We start from the raw sequence: 22,243 nt of genomic DNA on the forward strand, positions 1-22,243 counted from the left end.
ATATAATAATTGCTGTTAATAATGTTCATCGTCTGGCTGACTACGTCTTGTATTAATTTTTCTGAAAAATCCTGTCATATACACACAAACTTATAGTCACCACTTATAAGCTACTACTAAATATTGTAGAAACTTAATTTTCTGTAAAGTTGCTTTGTAATGATTTGTATTGTAAAAAGCGCTATACAAATAAACTTGAATTGAAAAAATAAAGCAGACAACACAAAGTATTAATAACCAATAGCATTTAATGATCGCTCCAAGTTCTGCCCTGTACCCCTTGAATGAGCTCCATCCTCTTCTTTTCCACAAAAAGTTAAACAGGATCAGGCAATTAGCTGTAACACCAGACCTAAACATATACAACTGTGTCATTTTTGAACATATTTATGTCTGTGGGGTTCGATGCGAGGCACAAGACTTTTAGTAAATGAAAAATAAAATCTAAGTTCATCTCCATTTTCAACATTAGATTCTTTCCAAAGACAGGATGTGAAACCAGAACATTCTCTGGGGATGGGTGTCGCCAAAAAAATTATTCATAACATCATAAAGCAAAAAAAAAAAAAAAAGGAATAAAAAAAATAATAAAGAAAAAAAAAATTGAAGTCAAACAGCACCACCTACTGGTAGAGCTCAGCTTTGGTCATAGAATGGGGTGAAAGTGAGCAGGACATAAAGACAAACACCTCCAGAGACAAACATCTGGGCTAGACCTGTCCATTACATCTCTCACACAGTTCAAACATCTGATTCCCAGCATAGAAGATCAGCTAACCTAGAGGTTCGGATGCTGATTTAGCCTCAGCAATTATTATGTGATCTGACGGCAGTTCAGAAAGGCGTTTAACTAGTGTTAACTATTGTCGAAATGAACCCACTGACAGTATTGCTTCCAAAAGTTCATAGATCTGTTCCAGATGCAAAAATAAACAAAAAGGGATAGGAAAAAGAGACCGCGAGAAAGGAAGATGGGCCAGGACGGGCTCTTTGTCAGCAGAGAGCATCTCCAGATTCTTTAGGGATATTGTACACTTGAATGCACATTAGTATGAGTGGGCTTGTCCCATCAACGGTGTTGTCATGTAAGAAAAATCACACTGACCTCGTTATAAATGTGTGTTTATGTGTGTATGCATTTATTTGTGTGTTGTGGGGTGCAGGGCATATACTGGTCTCTTTCACCGGTCTGAGCCGTTGCAGTCCGGTCCTTCTCACAGGTTATACTCCCTCTCGCTCTGGAGCACTCACAGGGCGCTTTTTAGTCCTCTCTCATCCAAAAAATACAATAAAATAAAACAACCCTCCAGATGCCTGGGAGAGGAAGAAGGGTGGAAGGGGATGCTTTGTGTCTCCATCCCTCTTACCCTTTTCCTACTGCTCCCTTGCTTGGCAGGTAAGGGGTTTGAGACCCCTTCCAGTGCATTGCAGAGAGGGGCGGGGCAAAATGCAATTGCCCCACACCGCCTGCTCCGGTTGAAACTAGCAAGGATGGATGGGGCTCTCAATTTGAGGCGCTGCTGTTGGAGGAGCTGGAGGTGGAGGCGACAGCCATGCTGGAGTTACCGGTGGCAGCCACTGACTTCCGTATGTGCGGGAGGAGGTAGGGATCACTGGCCAACTGGTGAACATCGATGCGATCCTCCTTACGGTACACCAAACATCTGCGGATGAAGGCCTGAAGTAGACAAGAAATTCATTAGAAAGTGTTCAGTTTATCTTAACAAGTTCAAGTAGAAAAGCATCAACACCCATGTGTGGAAGTGGTTTAGCTGAAGGCAGGTTTGTGCGATTAATCTAAAAATCAAACAGAATCTACATTTCTAAATAATAAGAGTCAGAAAATAAACATTACTGTTCCAAAGATATGAGCAAACGTTAACCAATCTGACTCACTAAGCGAATAGTCATTATTATAACAAGTCTCCTAGCAACCACATTAATGACAGAATCCCACAACCTTCCTTGTGCCACTGAAGTGACCACAGCATTTGCTGTTGACCAAGGATAACATGGGACAAACAGAGCATCAGAAAGCAAGAGAAAAACACTGAGCAAGACATGCTTTTTTTTTCAGAAATACAATTACATTTCAAATAATAATCAAAATATTTGACCCATTATAAAAAAAATCAGCTGCAGCCCTAATTATTACTCTTACTGCTTTCCCCTTAATGTTTTTTTAAAGTCTATTATACACACTAAGTCTGCATTTTTTCTGCAAAAAGGAGTCAATCCCATAGACTCCTCATGTTAAAATGCCCAACTTTACAGCAGAAAAAAAACATGTTTACAGTCTGGTTCCCAAAATTATTTTGGTATATATAGGTAATTTTGCCCTTCTTGACAACTTTGAGGGGGGTGAACTTTTTTATAACTTATCTGTTTAGATTATATCAAGCCTTAAAGTTCTGTATAATTAGGGGCACAGCCACTTGAGTGACAGGTGGATTGCCACTGCTGTCACCGCTGTTGAGCTAGGTGGGCGTGGTTTCAGCAACCAGCTCCTGCCTTCTTGCCCATTTTCGATTATCCGGGAGTAATGTGTAGCCAAGAAGGCGACGGCCGCCTACGCCCACTTTTGGCTTCAAAAACATTTTTCGGAAACCTATGAGTGACGTCACAGACACTACGTCCATTCCTTGTGAAGTTCACTCAAATTCTTGAATCGATTTTGTTTGACAATCCTCCTAAGGCTGTGGTTCTCTCAGTTGGTTGTGCATCTTTTTCTTTCATACTACTTTGTTAACATGCTTTGATACAGCACTTTGTGAAAAGCCAGCTTCTGTGGCTAAGAATGTTTGTGGCTAACTCTCCTTGTGAAGGGTTTCACTGATTGTCTTCTGGACAACTGTCAGATCAGCAGTCTTCTTCATGATTGTGTAGCCCAGTGAACCAAACTGAGAGACCATTTTGAAGGCTCAGGAAGACTTTGCAGGTGTTTTGAGATGATTGGCAAGTCACCATATTCTAATTTCCTCTGGGTTTTTGTTAAATATGAGCCAAAATCATCACAATTAAAAGAAGTAAAGACTTAAGCTACTTCAGTCTTTGTGCATTGAATTTATTTAATACATGAGTTTCACAATTTTAGTTGAATTACTGAAATAAATTAACTTTTCCACAACATTCCAATTTATTGAGATGCACATGTGTATATATATATTACTGAGCCCAAACATCTGTATGGTACTATTGTAATTATTAATTCAATGAAGGAACTTTCATTTTCTGTGAAGCTGCTTAGCAACAATAAGTATTTGCTATAAAAAAGTGCTACACAAAAATAAATGCTATACAAATGGATGTGAAATGATTTGAACTATTCCAATAAATATGAATAAATATCATAAATTTAAAGAATTTGGGATTAATAATTTGTCAAATGTGGAAGTAAAAAAAAGGTTCTAAATCTTTAGAGATTTGTTAATGGGGCAATGTAAAAAGGAGTGATGGAACCCCAGTAACCCTTGTTTCATGATACTTCACAATCCTGAGACTAAACCTCTGCTCTGAGATCACACCATGTAAGAAAGAAAAAAAGTGAAGTACCTTAGCCTCAGGTGAGACTCCTGGTTTAGGAGGAAACTGCACCTCTGTGGCTTTGAGAATAGTGTTCTCCTGGAGGATGTCCTGCTGGGATTGATTATGACCGAACGGCTGTGTGGTGAAGAAATTTATTTTTTTAAATGAGGAAAGAAAGGTACTAAAATCTCAGTGGACAGTGACTAAACAGCAAGTGTTTGAAACAGTATGTGTGTACGTGTCTCTTTTACCTTCTTCCCATAGAGGCACTGGTAAAAGATGACTCCAACAGACCAAACGTCCACTTTGTTGGAGATCTTAGGTGGCTCTTTACCAACCACAAAGCATTCTGGGGGAAGATACCTGGAGCACAATAAGGCGAGAGATTTGCATTTGGGGCTCAGCTGTATATCCAAACATTCAGACCATAAACTATGTAATACTTCCTTAAAACAAGAGTCCGTTTTAAGTGTTTTAAGATTAATTCAAGAAGCATACAAATCCCAGTCGCAGCAGACCACTCACCAGTATGTCCCTGCCCCCTGTGATGTCAGCTCCATGCCGTCTACCCCATAGTTGTCATCGTCCATAATCTTGGATAGCCCGAAGTCTGTGATTTTTATTTCTCCACATGCTGTGCCATTCACCAGCAGGATGTTACCTAGCCAAACAAGGATCAGTGTTCAACAGTATCATCTTGCACCCCTTTTCATTAAAATGGTGCATATTCTCATGCTTGGCCCGGTACAGAAGAGTTGACTGGTCTGTGCATGTCACACCTGGTTTGAGGTCGTAATGGATGATTGGCGGCCGGATCTCATTTAAGTACTTGAGGGCATTGACGACCTGCATTATGATGGATCGGGCCTCTTTCTCTGACATTAGCTTGTGCTGCTTCAGGTAGAAATCTAGATCGTTCCCCTCACAGTACTCCAGGACAGTGCAGAATCTAGAAACAATGCCACAGAAAACAAGGCCTCTTTCATCTCTCCACTTTAAGGAGTGAAATAATGGAAAACTATTGCAAAACTGTCAAATTAACAACAAAATTAGTGAAAATGACTTAAAGCTTGAAACAGTCTTCAAATCAGAGACAATAATTTGTAAACTGTCCACATTTCAACAGGACAAGTGCAAGTTTACTCACGAGTCAGTGTCCAGAGAGAAGTAGTCATACAGTTTGACTATTCTAGGATGGTCCAACTCCTTATGGATCCTATATTCTCGACAGGCATGCCTAGAAAGCATATCATGACCATATTAATCCAACAAGCAGTTAAAAACAAGCCCCGAATTATCTTTTCATTGACAGAAGACTTTAAATATGTTTGAATAAAATAATGGGTCATATGTAAGTCTTCAAACATTAGAACAAAAAATATAAATATATTAGGGATGACCAATTTTGGTCAAATTCATACATAAAACTCATAAAATTCAATCACAAGAGTTGTTCTTATCAGAGCAAATGAATGTTAATTGTAAAATACAGCAGTCCGGACAACACCATTTAACTCTCCACCCAGTTCCTTTCAATCTGTAGTCAAACCCAAATATCAGGGGCCTCATGTATAAAAAGTGCAGAGCAAATCAGGATTTATAAGGGCAAAAACTGACAGGAAAAAAATTAGGTGTACACCAAATGAAAAGAATGCGTGCAAACATTTTGCACTCACTTGTACCAGAGATTAATCCAACATTGTTGATTGAAATTTAAAGGTAAATAGAGAGTCCCAGTTTGCATTAATATTTTATTACATGCAAATGTAATTTAGACATTTTATAAACCGTTCTAACAAACATTTACAATAAGGATTATTTTAAGCACATCTTTATGAATGAGGCCCCAGCTTCCCACAGTCTGGTTCAGGAAGAACAGCGCGTTCTGGGAAACCAACCACACTTGGCTCCTAATGCTGAATTAAAATGAGCATCAGCTTTTAACTGTTTCCCCACCAGTATTTTTGGAAAAAGTTGCCAGCCACTGCCAGCGATTTTGATGATTTTCACTCAACTTTGATGGCCTCCAGTACGTTTTGCTATATGAATATTTTAATATGCAGTACACCAAAATAAAGATCAGAGCCTCTACTTTATTAAAAATATATATATATATCTGTTTTATTTTAGCTTAAAGTGTTATTTCTTTTCTTTTTTTTAAATCAACACTTGAATATAGGTAGGCTTCATAAAAATGCATAATTTTGAGCAAATCGCATTTTTATCAAAAACTACATCTGGATAATATTTAGCATGATTATCAAAGCATAAATCCAGTAAATTGCTTCCATCAATACCTCGAAAGCTTGCACAGACATGCACCACTTCCTTGATCAACTTTTTACCCCGCAACATTATGCAGTTTTCATTTATATGCTGTCTATTGCTGATGATCGCATTATTTTTCATATCGGTTTACATAAGAGATCACTTGTTTCTCTGTCCTGTTCATGTGTGTTTTTGTTCAGGAGGTTTTGTACTCGTTCAGAAAATGTGTAATAGCACCCCCCCCCCCAAGTGTAAACAGTAAAATCACGAAAAGCTGTAAAAACTCGTCATTGGCCGGGAAGGGTTGTCTTCTAAATGACGAGATAGCGAGATAGCTTGTCAATGGCAGGGAAAGAGTTAAGAAGCAAGGCTGGAAAAGGTGTTTGTGCTTACTTGTGATAGTTTTCCTTCTTCTCATCTCTCCAGTTCTTATTAAGCTGGTGAATCTTCACAGCCACGTACCTCTGCTCCATCAAATCAAAGGCCTGGAGAAACAGAAAAGAACAGGAAGAAAAAGTCAGACTTGAAACAGCAACAATTAATCTAGCAAACCCCTCAGAATGGATGATTTTTTCATTTTATCAAGCTCCCTCCAGCTGATTTTGAAAACAAAAACATCCCATGTGAACCTCCCATGATTTTACAGGTCTTAAAGTCAACCCACAGACTACTTGATTATGAAAATATGTAGATTTGTAAATCCGATTGTTTCCAATCACAGATCTGTTACCTTGTAGACCTCGCTGAAGCCTCCTCTACCCAGCAGATGCAAGAGCAGGTAACGGTCATTTAGCGTGGGGTGATCTTTAAACCTGACAATCGGAGAGACAATTACACCATCATTTAAATCCACCAGAATTTAAACTCAGAAAATTCTCAAAAGCGCTCTAAAAAATAAACGCTGTGCTGAAACCAAAAATGGCAAAAGTGTGGAAATAAACTTTGAAAGTGCATACTGGGAGTTATCTTCATTGTGGATTCTTTTGAGCTCTCGGATGTGAAGATTACGCACACGCTCCAACCGTTCCAGCTCCACTTGAATCTCTGCTTCCTCCTGACACACACACACAACACCAAAACATTAAGACTTATCTCCATGACAACACAAATTTAACCACACCTGTAAAATTAATGTGATGATATGAATACCTTCTTCAGGTGTCCGAGTCTCAGTTTGAAAATTTCTTCCTGTTCATGGTATTCTGCTAAAGATAACCTGTGAGGACACAAATGCACACTTGTTCAGGAAGTAAAGTATCCTGCGCATGTGTAACACTGTCGATATCATTGTTTCCTCAACACACGAGAGCCCAGCAAGCAAACGAGCCCAGTGTAAAAGCCATCTAGGGCTGCACGATTAATCGCATGCGTTTATGAACGTGATATTGCGTAGCTTGTCAGCGAACTGCAGCTCTGTCTATTAAGTGCCACTCCATTTGAAAGCAGTTGATGGACATTTACCGCTAATCACAGAACCGGCTTTACTAACGAGACACGCATTACAGTCGCATGCGATTAATCGTGCAGCCCTAAACTACTCCAAGCCTGACATGCCAGAAAAACATACATCTCGTTCTCTGCGCCATTGCTCTTGCTCTTGCGTTTGTTGGGTTCCAGGTTGGGAGGCGGAGTCTGACTGGCATTGGGTGGTTTTTTCTTCAGCAGCAGTTTCCTCTGTCTTTCTATGTCCTCTCTCTGCCCATTGACTCTCTCCTGTTGTCTACACAAAGACAAAGACAAAGTCATGTTTATTTTACATAACACGTTTCACATTTTTCTTTTCATTTAGTTTCAGTTTCGTCATTCATAGAGTTCTACACATTCTCTGTGTGTGTGTGTGTGTGTTTTTTTTTAAATACTTTAATACTTTCATATACCAATAAAGACCTGTTAAACATTTCAACTGGAATGAATGGGTGCCAATGTGTCTATTCAGATTGACACAAACATTCGCATGCAGTAAATGCCACAGATTTTTATTTCTGTAATGGTGAGGTGTTCCAATCTCTTTTCCATCCGACGATTTGAAGATCTGAGTATTTTGCTAAGCAGAAGAAAAAAAAGCAGAGGAAGAATCCGGAACAGGCTATCTTGTCTTTGCAATGCTGTTGGTGTTGTTAGATAGACACCACAGATCACACAAAAATCTGAATGACTATTTGAAAACACGAGGTTACTTGATGTTAGGGGCTGGGCGATCGTCCCAAAGTATCATCTCTCATCTAAATCGCGTTCTTCACAATTTTGAGATGTACTATTGAGAATATCCAAGCCTATATGACTTACCTTTTTGAACTATTTAAAACACAGAATAGCATTAAACAACCAAAATGGACTTTAAAGCACGTTTTCACTGTGAAGAACAAGTTAACAAGCGAAGTTAAAATACAAAAAAAGTTAGCCATGAGAGTATGCATACAATGTCCATATTAGGGTTGGTCGACTCCCAACCCCTAGCATTGTGGTTTCGAATCTGGAGCCAGCAATACCACGACTTAGGGCAAGGCATCGAACCCCCAACTGCTCCCCAGGCGCCACAGCAAAAATGGCTGCCCACTTCTCCGTGTGTTTGTGTTCACTGCTCTGTGTGTGTGCACTTTGGACTTAGTACATCTCATCTCATGTACAGTTTGTAAAATCTATTTTTTCATTTGAAACAAATCTTGTTTGTGTATCAAGTCCATGTCATAAGGCTCTGTAGGTCAGAGCATATCCTGAAAGCAGCACATTCATTCATCGTCAGACCTGAACAATGTCCTGAATAAGCTTTCAGTGGCGAGCTCTCCACACGCACATGAGTGGAGGGAAACTGACCACATTCTGTCAGCACATGTGAAGTGTGAGTGTATGCAACATCTGACTAGCCTCTGAAGTTCGAGAGTGTGTGCATTTGCAACTCACGTACTTGACTAGATTCTGAAAGGCGTAGCCATCTGTCCACTGCTCGGTAAATGATGCTCCATGACGGACGGTGGTGAAATGGCCCAGACGTAGCCGGTCCTGCATGCTCTTTTCTCTGCATGCAATTTTCTCCTGCTTAGACTGAAACATGCCCACAATTAAGCAATAACAGAGAACACTACCATGTACATGCAATGCACTGTTTAAACTGGATTAAAACTAAATATCCATAATCATAACAAAAACATACATACAGAACCCCACCACACATTAACCATTACATACATTTACCTTTTCAATAAGCAGTTTCTTACTCATGGTAACACATTTATTGAGTCGCTCTTTACATCGTTCCAGCATCTTCTGCTGCTCATCGATCTGTCTGCGCAGGTCACAGTTTACCTGCAGCACATAAAAACCCCAACATAAGCACTGTATTCTCAGCAGTACATCTCATTCATGTAAAAATCTTACTGACTCCAAGTGAAAAGATTCATATTACAGTCACAGCTTTGGACATCAAAAGTGAGGGGTAGGATTTTTTTTTTTTTATTATCATCATCATCGTTTATGATCACCAAGTCTGTAGTCTTTATTGTCACATGAGCCTTCAAAAATCATTCTAATATGCTGATTTGCCACTCTGCATTTACTTGTGCTTTTGTAAATTGAACAGCACCACTTTTTCCACATGCTACATTCTCAAAAAGGGTTTGCAAAATTTCAAGATTTTAATATCGATGCTGTCTGTGACCAAAGCCATACCCTAAGCAAGTCGTCAATACGGCCCTCTTTCTTCTCCAGATCTGAGCTCTTACTGCTCTCCAGCGCTGCTAACTTCTCCATTGTCAACTCAGACTGAGAAAGAGCAAATGAAGGAGGATGTCAAAGTGAGGATCTCAAAGCGTCTGTGAAGGTGAGTGTGTTTTTGGTAGTGTGTTACCTGTGTGGCTTGGTGCTGAGTGTGTGTAGGAGCTGGCTTGTGGGAACAAGAGGAGTGGGAGTGGTCTAGATTTAATGAGCCGATTGAGGAGGGGCTTCCTTGCTGCACCTGTCAGTCAAAACCAAAAACCTATTTCCATCAACACAAAATGCAACCAAAAAGGCTCATTGTTAATGAGACCACCACTCTGCACTAATCATGTTTTTTTATATGCATAATAATAATTACTGCTACTATGACAGTATATGAACAGAAATGTAATTATAACTTCTGTGATTATAATGCTTGTTCTGAACTGCTTCTACACAGCTACAGCAATCACCTGTCATCTTACACCTAAGCATCAGCTACAGCATGTAAAATGTGTAACGTACACTATATTTATCCCTGACTTCTGTTTCATTTAATTTAAATTGTCACGAGAAACAAGAGGTTTGGCAGTAAGAAAGAGACTCACGGCAACCGGAGGGTTTGAGAGAGAGTGCTGTGGAGAGGACCAAGCCACTGGAGGTATGCCACGCGCTGGACTGGTACCAGTAGCACTACCCCCTGCAAACTGTGCACACAAACAAATTATTTAGAAGTTTAAATCAGAGAAAATGAGCATGAAAACTACTTTTTAATATCAGAATGCATTAACTACATGCCCCTACCTCAAAATAATCACTAATTTTGTGTCCTCTCCCTCCTCCTTTGCCTAGAGAAAAAAAGAAAAACAAATCTGAGCCATAGTCATTATAAGAAACAACACTCTAAAAGATAAAAGGTAACATCCACTTGCTAGAGAATCAGTGCATTCACCATCCATTACATCAACAGCATTACTCAAACTCACCCTGGTTGTCAAAAGGGTCTCCTTTCCTTTTACGCGTTCTCTGGTCATTAGATTTCTTTTCTGGTGTCTGAGAGAGGGAGGGAAAGAAAGAGAAAGCGAGACAGAATTTGTAAGCTGCCAGGCAAATGCAAGAAACCATGACATCATCTCATTCCACAAGCCCATTCATTCCAGAAGTTCCCAATGAAATGTTTGAGGCTACAATCTCATACAACCAGAAAGACTGGACAACAGCATCCAAATACAGCAGAGACACAACAATCTCTGCATGTCTGCCTGTTTTTAAATTAACTGCATCTGTTTTAGTTTGCGATGTCTGGTAATGCAGTTTTTAAACAACATGGTTTAGCGTTCTTGATATTCTTTTCCATTTCATTATTTTAAAAACTATTGGTTGATTTATCTGTATTGACCAGTGTGTTCCAACCTAGCTATCGGTAAAATCCACTATCCGCCAACCTCTAATCATGATGTACTAACTGTTTGGCTGACCAATGGCAGACAGGGTCATTATTTCTGAAATTTCATTCATTGTCACTATCTTCCCAGAAATGACACTAGTAACCTTTGCCTGACTGCAACACACTTAAGCATGACAGATGTGCGTTTCACTGATTAACAAATTACAGATGCTAAATATTAAATAAAAGGAGCAACTAAATCCAGAAGTCAAAAAACATAAGAAACAAAGTATTTTCCAACCAGCTGCCCTGGGTGATATCAGTGAGTGAAATAAAACATGGCACCAAATACAACATTTGAACACCGAGCTGGACCTCCCTCACTGTCAACGTGAAACACATCAGTGGACAACTGCATCACACACTCCGGACAGAAACAGAGATACTTGTGACTTAACAACTGTTTGAGCTTCAGATGTGTACTAACCTCCAGCTCTTTGTCACTGAGGGAGCCCACGCTACATAAGCTCTGGTTAGACGACTCGTTTTGTCCAGAACCCTGCGGTGAGGAAGACAACAGATAATAGGATTTGCATTTCCTAAAGGAAAGATCATTGCTAGGACAAAACAACAGCAAAATGTTCAAGTCTTCAGTTCCTGTGAAAATTAGACTAAAACATTTTGATGTTATTACAGTTTTTGGTGATTGTAATAAAAGTATAATAGTAAATAAAGCAAAAGATAAATAATACGCAATAAATAATTGCAGGAGATTGCCGGAAATAAACTTTTTATCATTTCATTTCAGCCATTACTTTTTAGCTAGTGGATTTTCACCAACAATCAGCACAAAAGAAGGGCACAGACTGGGACTTTTCCCTGATCAGTCAGTGCCTTAAACTTGATGTCGGTCTCATTTTCCTATTTCAAACACTAATTCCTTCCCAAATCTGCCTCTAATTCTCTCTCCTCTTTGTGCGTTGACCTAGAGGTAAATTAATTATCTAAAACTGAAAAGTGTTTCATCATTTGGGTGAAGAAATTAACAAAAAATACCCACTAAAGTAGCTCTAGTTCTGTGAGAAAAGGTTCCATATATGCGCAGAGTGGCTTTTGAATCATTATCTCAGTTTTAAATGAATGTTATTAATGAGCCTTTGGTAATTCAAATACGCTTGTGTAAATAAAGCCTTCCTGCTCTGAAAGTGTGACACATGCTGGTCATTCTGGTCAGTTCAGGCTAAAACCCTCCACAATCCAATAACACAGCGATAAACATCCCAGAGCTGCGCACCTACTGACGCTTTTCAATCAGCTCAGTTGTTGAAATTTCTCAGGGCATTTAAATATAGTTTTGTGTTTGCACAAAACAGATACACAAAAATATTAATTCATAATTAATAATAATAAAAAAAAAAGATTTTTAGTTTTAGCTGAAGTTTTTGAAACAGTATACATGCACCAATTTTTGTGAAATAATCCATTTCGGATTCTGAAAGGTCTGTTTATGTGAACAATGAACTTTGCAATTTAGCATTTATGTATTTTGAACAGAACTCTAGAGCAAGTGCCCCAGTCACCACGTTCAGCCATTGCTATAACGTCTCAAGAGCTACTGTGAGTATAATTATAATTATTCACCTTGCCTTAAAGGAAAGCTGATTAATGTGTCTGAAAAGTTTTATTTTTTGGCAAATATTCAGTCTCTTCCACTGACCAGTTCATAATACGTAAATAAATCACATGCATATTTGTTCAGTAAGAAGGTAAAAGTAGTAAGTAAACAAAGATTATTTCAGGTCACATTGATTGAGGGGTTTACATTAAGGCTTTTCAATCCCAGTACTAATAAATTGTTTGGGTGCATGGGAATGTAGATAAAGATGTTAATTACCTTGTCTACAACATATAACTTAATGCGTGAAGCAATCCCAGGGCTTAGACAAAGACACAAATGAGTGAAGATGATGTACCGATGGATGCGGTTTACCATGATGGGGAAGGTATGTGCAGGAATGACTAATTATCATAAACAAATAGAAATAGGAGCAAAAAAAATATCAGTTTGAGACCATGCAGACCTTGGAAACACCGACTCCTGTGAAACGGGCCTCCAGCAGCTCCTGCCTGCGAGGATCCAAGCTGTGCAATTCCTCCATCATGGCTGTGAGAGAGAGGAAGAGAGTGTGCATGACATTATGTAGCCATAGTGATGCTGACAGATTGATGGGACAGTAATGTGTGTGACATGTTGAGTCACGTGTCCTCAATACATGTTTTCCAGAGCTTTCTGAGATTCATGACTCAGCCTCCCTAGCACTATTCCGTCATTAACTCACTTCCACCTAAAGCCATCTCCTATAGATAGCATACGAGGGAAAAAAAAAACCATGATCATGCAAGATCTTCAGATCAATTCATGTCAAACCACATGCAACACGTGGCCTGCGGTGCATTTAAGAAACATTGATTTTTAATCATTCGTACTTTTTTCGACCAGGAAACAAATGCAATCAGTGCAAAATCATACACTATAAATAACATGATCTGAGAAGGTGGCTGACGAGTAAGAAAAACGTTACACAATGAACCCTAAACAACTCTATATAACTTACTTTCTAACCAACCAACCAAATTATACAACGTTAGAGCACCCACCGATTTACATTTTAATTAAATCTCAGCCGTTGCACGTATAACATGGTTTAAACACCTAATTCTACTGAATTTGTTTCCACTTATTCCAGCATATTGCATATCATTTCAAGATAACATGATGAATTGGCATGGTTAATAAGTAATAATACTGGCTCCATCATGTGTGCGATTGATGTAAAGAACGGATAACACACAGAAAAATAGAAAAAAAGGACAAAGAGGTTCGCAAAGGATCAAAACAAAAGAAACTGCATCTAAATACCGTCTCAGTATATCTTTACCCCTGGGTTTTGCTTCTATTGTCTGTTGTTTCTACACTGCCCTGCAAATTATTCTACTAGTCTACTTAAACCGCCACATTTGCCTTTGTACCTGTTTTATTTGGGGTTCTTTTCTCCTTCTTGCCGTTTTATTTGACCTCTTTTCTTCGACCGTTCTCCTCCTCTGGTCTCCCGTCTCGCCCTTCCCGTCTCAGCCCGACATCTCAGCGCTAGGCCTTGGCCGAATCCCCGACGCTCGCCTGCGCTCGGTGCGTGCTGTGTCGCTAGGGGACGCCAGCTCCGCGTCCTACCGTAGTCCGAGGACTGCGAGACCTCCGAGGCCTTGATCTCCGAACCCGCCTTTCTCCACTGGCCTTCTGTGATATCTATGTTCTACCAGATCTGTGGCATGTGGTATCTCTCTGCAGATCCACACCTAATGATTTCCAATCAAAAACGAGGCGATTCGCTTCGAAGTTAGTTAATCGTTGTCTCGTTTAAGATATTTTGTTTCTCGTTTGTCTTCGCAGCTCTGGGTCAGCACCGAACCGGGATCATGTCTTGGATTGACAAATCGACTCTTTAAACTCAGTTCCACCCTAACATCTCTTTTTACAAATATTAGTTGATGCAGATGAAATTATCATTTTCCAAATAAGATTAGCGAAATCAGAATCGGTTCGGTTCTCATTTTTTGCAATGTAAACAATAATCGGTAAATCTCATATTTTCTCGTGAGATTGTGCAAGACATTTCTACCTTTCAACCACGCCCATTTACATTAGCAAACACTTAATGAAATAAAAATAAATAAAATAATTCTGTGCTTTTATTAAAGGATTTTAAGCAGTGCACTTGCAGCTTATATATATATATATATATATATATATATATATATATATATATATATATAGCCAACTATACTGTGGAGAAGTTTTCTGCCCAGCTTTTCAGTCAGAAATTATGAAAGAAGACCTATAAAACCTGAAGTGGAAAACGGTGTATAGTTGAAGCTCATTGGACAGTGACCCAAATTCTCCTGTATTATTGTGATAATTTAGAAGAAAGGACACATCAATGATTGTTATAATGATTAATTACTATTGGTATCATATCTCAAAGCATGTGCAAAATGTAAATAAAAGTTAAATGAGAATTTATTTACTACAATCAAGTGTCAGGAAAATAGTCTGATGAATGAAAAAATGTGGAAGTTCACATTCAATTAATTCATAATCCCTAATATTCATAATATTAATCCCTGATATTTCTAGCTTTTCCATATATGCGAGAATCCAATTTCATTTAGTGACCTCAAAACAAACCATAATAATTGAAGAGCCCATGAAATAAAACATTGGGAGTTTTGTGGCTTTTAGCCATATATTAGCTATGTAACTGGTAAATAAGAAAATAGAAAAGAACAAAAAATAAAAAACAAGAAGCTGATAGTCAGAGAGAAGCTTTGATTTAATACATCATGTAGTTTATTCATAAGATAAAAAAAGTCTTTAAAACATGTGATGTACAAAATGTATTGTCCTCAGGTGCAGCCCAAGTAGGCTGCATAAGATTGAGTCTCATACCAGTCAGTGTGCTCAGCATGTTCCATCCTCCATGCTGTTGCAACCTGTCCATCATCTTTAAAACCACCAGATCACAATATTCTCACGGTCCAGCCTGGATGTTCTCGATCTCTCCAAATAAGCAGTCTTGATTCTAAGGGAGCACCAGGACCTTGCGATACTTGCACTGTACCCAGACTCTGTACATTGTCAGCTGTTTTCCTCTGTTCACCTGTAAGCGTCGATCCACTAAGTTCTGCACCTTCTCCAGGCCGGCACTGGAGAACAGATCATGCAGCTCATCTACAGGAAAAAAAAACAAAGTGTATTCATCAAACAGAGGTTATCAAGTGTGCAATGCAAGTCTGAACAAGCGTTTACCTTGTGTGAAAAAGAAGACACGTGTTCCATCCCCTCTAACGTAGAAATTGTCAGACAAGCACCTCCCTGATAAACAAATGAACAAGCAATTAGAGTTTTGTTGTATTTAAGATTATTGCCATTAAATTTAATAAAAAAATATATATATGACTGAACCAATTTACACATACTTAACTATATTAAACTTGTGATAAAAATTATAAAAGCTTCTCTGGGTTCATCTTACAAAGGAACTAATTAATTAATTAAAAGATAATTTTGTCTTAAGAGAATAAAAGTGCAATATTGACAATATTTTGGCCTGTAAAATATGTAAACGCAGACATTTTACTTGGTGCATTTTCAAGGCATAGACTTTTCATATGGACGTATCATCTACCTTTTTTGAAACGAAGCTGTGCCATGTCATAGCGGCCATAGTCTCTCAATAACAACACTCCTCCAGGTTTCAGCAATCGTGCTAATCTATTAATAGAGTTCTGCATCCTGAAAGAGACAGATTAAAAAGTTAATGCATGGTTATGGTTGACATTGCGAGGGCAGACAATAATATGCAAGTGATGATGCAGACAGATTAATCCGTTATGTTTATTTTGTGATAATGTACTATATATTACCCTACTTATTACATGGTTACACTTGGAATAAATAGACACAAAATAGTTTCTTGAGTTAAACATTTTCAAGAGTGATGCAAGAGATATGAAATTATCACAGCAGTTTAAGAAAGTCCGTTCAAACTAGAAATGATAAATATAATAAAGTTCTGTTCTAATTCTATGATTATAATGAAGTCCCCATCACAACTATAATGATAACAACACAGAAGAACATTATCATTGAAATCACTTTCAGAATGTTTTTCTTTTCTTGCTGATAAACAAATCACAATATTGACAGTCAATCAGAACCCATCTGACTTTAAAGAGCTCAAGCATAATATTGTCAGTTATTGTTCTTTGTGTGAATGGCCTTAACAGTCACTAAGCAAAAAATAAATTACAAAAGAATGCCATGATGGACCAATCAAAATGATATAACGCCCACCACCAGTTTTGATCACTTTCAAGCTGTGGCTTTCATCCTTTTTGACTCCAAGCCTTCCTTTTGTCCAGGGCAATATTTAAATGCCTTCCTATCTAAGGTGAAATGTACTACTGGTGTTTGTGCATTAATAAAAATTAATACATTCAAAAATATGTCAGGTTATCTTCTACCAGTTTTTTTTTTCTTCATTTTAATTAAGATTATGTTAATATAAATACATTTAAATGAGTAAACTCAAACGATTAAGCGCATCGAAAATAAAAGTTTTTGTTTACGTGATACATGCGTGTATACATAGTATATATTATGCATATATAAATACAAACACATGCATGCATATATTTAAGAAAAATATGGTTATTTATTAAATATATTTAGATATAATAAGAATACAAATATATAAATGTATATACACATGTAAATATTTTCAAAATATATAATGTTTGCGTATTTATACATGCATAATAAATATGCACAGTACACACATATATATTACGTAAACACAAACTTTTATACTGGAATGTCCTCCTAGTTGAGGACCACTGCTTTAAAGGTTACGTTCTTGATGAAAACAGATTTCAGCATTGTTCATTTTATTTCTCATTCACGGTGTCATGGACACTCACTTGTGGGGATGCAGGGCAGACAGCACGAATATGAGCACAATGACGTCCAGACTGTGGTCTGGTATTGGATAGTCTGCAGACGCATCACTCATATCATGGACGAACGCATGACAGCGCGACGCGTCATATTCAGGATTTGACTGCCAAAAAATTAATCAAAACATGCTTAAGATCATCTATAAATGCAGAATGCAGATTTCTTAAATAATAATAAAAAAAGATGAATAAAGCTTACTTTGACAAGGTCAACAGCCGTGCTGGAGAAATCACAACAGTAAACGAAGAGTCCTGGATCACTGTAAAGCAAAAATAATTATTTAAGTTATTAAGGTATTTAATCTGTGTAGGTGACAAACACAGGACAGGTTGGGTTGGTCTGTATCTGGACTTACTTGTTAGTTTTTAAGATGGGAAAGACTGTGTTGCCTACTCCACAGCCTACCTAAAGACCCCAAACACACACACACATACACAGGTGAAAATGAGACTGGGGCTTGCTACTGGCAAGGCATTCATTTTCATCACAGAATAGTTGACCCAAAATTAAAACCATCATCCTTTGCGCACTCTGAACATAATGAAAGCTGCCACTGGTCCACATTCATTTTCATTTTATTAAAAAGAGCTTGGACATTCTCCAAAATGTCTCTTTTTGTGGTCCATGTCAGAATTAAAATGTGTCAGGATTTTGGGGTGAACAAACCCTTTAAATGTATCTACCATGTAAAAAAAAAAAAAAAAAAATCACCTCCAGGATGCGATAGGATGCAGAAGCTCCAGGAAATTCGGTGTCATTGTGAGTAGAGGAAACATCTTCACTATTTATCCGTTTCTCCTCAGCGTCTTGTGCAGGCTTCTGTTGAGGGGCCAGCTCAGGAAACTCTGTGAACAGCCAGTGGCGATCCTTGAAGAAGCGGTTCTCATGAATGGTGTAGAAATCGTTCCAGTACTCATTGGCCCTGTTGTCAAACTCCTCTGAAGGAGATACAAACAAAGAGCATGTTTAGGAGAGAGGGGGGGAAAAAAAGATTAAATTAAATAAAAATGGAAATATTAGAATTTAATTAAAAATGTTGGCATTGCAAAAAAACTGAAGTTAAACAAAAATAAATTAAAGTTAAACAGACAACATATCAAAAGCACATCAAATTTTAAATTAAAAGTGAAAGTATAAACATAAAAGCTAATTTTATTTATTTATAGCACATTAATAATACTAAAATAACACTGGATAAGGAGTTCCATCATGAAGAAATGTCTATTTATGGTTTAATGTACTTGTGTTTAAATAGCTTTATATTTTTTCTAAAGCTAACATGAGCAGGTGATGGATGAACCTTGTTTTTCTGCTGGGAGAGGTTGACTGTTTTCCTGCACTTTTTTCTGGGCGGCCAGCTCCTGTTCTGCTGACCACTCCACATTATCCCTACAGGAGGAGAAACACCATTACAGTTAGTGACACAGGACACTAAACAGGTCTTTTAGACAGATGCACAAATATAACAGAACACAACTAGAGCAGCACACAGTTCTGTTATAGATCACATACTGAAGCTACAGCTAATAAATGCTATTCTGTATTCTGTGCTCTGATAATGCAAGTAGAGTAAATATGCAAGTACTTCAGTTAAAACACTCCATAGTACATAATATTAAAAGCTACAAGCTTTTATTTTTGTGATTTAAAATAATAATAATAATTTGATAGACATTCTATATAAAAATTAGAAATAAAACTAATAGCAAATTAGATATTTTATTGAGCATAACTAAAGAATATATTTCTTTTTCATAAGATTTTTCAATGATTAATTTACAATTAAAAATACAAATCTAAAAGTTAAGATACCCTGATAGTTTCAGGTAGGTAACGTTTCTGCTACACGAACATGTCCTCCTCTAGTGTTAGGAGAAAGACTCCTCTAAAAATCTAATTCGCAAAGTGAATATAGTTTGGAAACACCTTATAAGGTTTAAAATAAAACTAATAATTCTATCGAAATGTCAAGAAAAAACCAATGTGAAACTGAGAGCATGTTCAGACAGTGTGAGTGTGAATGAGCCAGACATCCAGTCTAACACACCAGGCGTTGTGCTGAAACACCTGTCGCGGGTCTGTGAGGAAGCGAGTGCCGAACTGCGGTCGTTTCTGGGCTTCAGCGGATTTCTCCGTGGGTCCATTAGCAGTTTCTGGCATGTTTTCTGCGGAGAGAGGTCCAGCAGCTACAGCAGGAGCCGCCATGTTCATGTGAACCGGACGCACATGATGGTCGGTCAGTGTCGCAGTTCCGCAGCTCGCCAGGAAACATCGCCACCTATCGACCATTCTGAACTCATCCGCACAGACATTGCGTGAGTGTTTTTGCATATTTACCTAACCCCACAGTAGCCCTTGGGAGAACCCATAACAAAACCCCCCCCAACAAAAAAATATATAGCATGACCCATAAACATAAGCATCTATTTTTTTATTTAATTTAAATGTAATATTGTATAACTTATCAAACCAATAAATCTTAAAAAGACAGAATTATATAAGAACTAATTTATAATTTTTCCTTTTTTCACAATGCCACTGTTAAGTTAACTTATGGGGTAAACTTATCTTATTATTCATGCCATTTAGATTTTAGTGGAGCTGTTTGGCAACTGGTTTCTAGGGATTTATCAATATGTTTTTTTTTTTCTTTTTTCTTTTTTTTTCTAACTCTAAAAAAAAAAAAAAAAAAAAAAATTTAACCCAAATTGTAATATCTGGTATTCATTTTATTTCTCTTCTTTATTTCTCCAGAAACTATTTTTTTTAAATTGGAAAACAACAGCAGAAACATGCTTAGTAATAGAGTTGATTAATTCTGTGAGGTTTACCTTTTAAATATACCTGCTGAGTAGCTATAAGTTTTTCAGTATAATAAAACTATAATTTAGAAAGCTTATAAGTGCCAGAGCTTGACCAGAACATATTTTTGAAAGTTTAGAAGGCCTATTTTTAAAGAATACATTTGTTTAAGTAAGTGATAATGTACATCCAGGCAGCATTTGTTTTTTTCCACTTCAAGCACTACTTTAAACAAACCTTTTACTGAACATTAATTGCATTCATATTCATTGTTCCTTAAAATGTTTACAAATACATTAAGGATACACACATATTTGCATTTGTGGCTTACATGGACTCTCCATATAGGCATAAACCTACCCATCACAGAAAACTATGGTTAGTGTAAGGGGATAAAATATACAATTTGTGGAATTTTAAGGAACACTTAATACTAATGCAGTTAATGTAAATGTTGTCAAATTGCAAACATGTCAAAGTAAAGAGATGTTTAAAGCACTTAATTAATGACATTTTCAGATTTGACCTAATCTAAAGTGAGAACTATTTATTGTTAAGTTGTTAACCAAGCATTATCTAACTCTTTACATATGAGCTAATTAAGCCATAATAATTTGTTAATTACAGTGTCAATGAATGAAGATCTCACTATTTGTTTAGAGTCCATTAAAGCATTGTACAGTTTAGAACACTATAAATTAACAATGACTAACAGTTTGCAAATTATTTGTAAGTAGTTATATACTGTGTAATGTGTTATGTAGTTATAGTTATAGACAGTTTGGTATATTTGTACCTCTATACACTATAGTGTAACTGCTGCCATGGAAACAACAGTTCCAGAAGAGTTCAGTGAAACTCCAGAAGCAAGTGCATGTCTTGTATCCATGGCAACAAAACTTTCAGAGGCAGCTGCAGTCTATGCAAGAATGTGTCAAACCAAGCCTGGAAGCGATGTGAAAGCGTTTACCTTTTTCTGTCTTGCTTTGTACATTGTGCTGACACTTCATGCATTAAGGTGGTCATTCTGCATATTCATGCATGCAGAAGAGCGTTCCTATTAGAACAATCTTTTCTTTACATATATTTTCTCTGTGGGCTTTGGCACTTCATGCATTAATGTGACAGAGACATGGAATGGAGTTGATATGATCATTATCGGTGACTGACTGGAATATGACAGTCCCCACTTCAAAACACTTCAAACTTGGCATATTCACAGCAGTCTGTAACATTCCCTGTGAGTGAAAGCAGCAACGGGATAGCACAAGTAATAGAGAGACCACCATAACATCAGCATCCTTAGGACAAAACATAGACCAGCAATGACAGGTTAGGATGTATATAGCAGTTCATACGAGGGTCTTAGATGTGAATGAGCAGAGCATTCCTGAAAAATATCTGACAACTTCATGCAACACGACCTGCATCTCCCTCACTGACTTCCTCCCTCTCGCCTGGTTCTTTTTATAGTGTAGGGAAAGGATTATCACTAAAATCATGTAGGGCATCTTCATTTCCTCTTTATTATTTAGATAATTTATTAAGTAAAAAGCTGCACGTTTATAATAAATTAAATTAAATTTATGCATTTAGCAGACGCTTTTATCCAAAGCGACTTACAGTGCATGAATACTTAATATAATAAAGACATCCGTCATTAAGGAACTTAGTATTAAACCACTGCTTCTGGCCAAAATTCTAGTCCATAATACATAATAACTCTTCCTCCAGTGAAAATGTCTGTCTACTGTTGTCCTCTCACATCAAAATCCACTTATACATTCTGTTCTGGACTAGTTTTCGCTTGTAAATGGTGCGTGATTTGTGCATATTTCTCTCTTGATTCAGCTGAGACAACTTTTACACTGGAGAAAGCAATTGTTGATAGGACTCATATTTTATTTGTTGAGGTATTTGTTTCTTACGAACACAGTTTTTCGCCTCACAAGATGTTAAATGATGGACTGTAGTGGTGTGCATTACTTGTGGAT

General features: G+C 37.5%; 2 protein-coding genes across 3 annotated transcripts; both read right to left on the reverse strand.

The window, feature by feature from the left end:
• Positions 1-228: 228 nt before the first annotated feature.
• LOC127947186 (serine/threonine-protein kinase tousled-like 2) lies at positions 229-14,542 on the reverse strand. The gene is made up of 21 exons (XM_052544176.1): positions 13,904-14,542; positions 12,955-13,037; positions 11,361-11,432; positions 10,473-10,539; positions 10,291-10,334; positions 10,095-10,193; positions 9,638-9,745; positions 9,460-9,552; positions 8,986-9,096; positions 8,699-8,835; positions 7,361-7,513; positions 6,943-7,009; positions 6,750-6,847; positions 6,524-6,605; positions 6,187-6,278; positions 4,673-4,762; positions 4,305-4,474; positions 4,051-4,186; positions 3,777-3,888; positions 3,553-3,660; positions 229-1,678 (listed from the first exon to the last, which is right to left on the reverse strand). Exons 2-21 carry the CDS (start codon positions 13,033-13,035, stop codon positions 1,505-1,507), a joined length of 2,094 nt encoding a protein of 697 aa, XP_052400136.1. The 5' UTR covers positions 13,036-13,037; positions 13,904-14,542; the 3' UTR covers positions 229-1,504.
• A 713-nt stretch (positions 14,543-15,255) lies between these two features.
• On the reverse strand, positions 15,256-19,747 carry LOC127947194 (tRNA N(3)-methylcytidine methyltransferase METTL2). 2 transcript variants are annotated; one of them, XM_052544189.1, is made up of 9 exons: positions 19,515-19,747; positions 18,748-18,836; positions 18,159-18,385; positions 17,803-17,852; positions 17,646-17,706; positions 17,411-17,550; positions 16,117-16,223; positions 15,738-15,803; positions 15,256-15,659 (listed from the first exon to the last, which is right to left on the reverse strand). In XM_052544189.1, the coding sequence occupies exons 1-9, from the start codon at positions 19,589-19,591 to the stop codon at positions 15,511-15,513; spliced, it is 966 nt and encodes a 321-aa protein (XP_052400149.1). In that variant the 5' UTR covers positions 19,592-19,747; the 3' UTR covers positions 15,256-15,510. The 2 variants fall into 2 exon arrangements, with proteins under 2 accessions (XP_052400149.1, XP_052400143.1); XM_052544183.1 differs by having other exon boundaries at positions 19,495-19,688.
• Between the last annotated feature and the right edge of the window lie 2,496 nt (positions 19,748-22,243).

The sequence above is a fragment of the Carassius gibelio genome, chromosome A3, assembly GCF_023724105.1.
Source record: "Carassius gibelio isolate Cgi1373 ecotype wild population from Czech Republic chromosome A3, carGib1.2-hapl.c, whole genome shotgun sequence".
Classification (NCBI taxonomy): Eukaryota; Metazoa; Chordata; class Actinopteri; order Cypriniformes; family Cyprinidae; genus Carassius; species Carassius gibelio.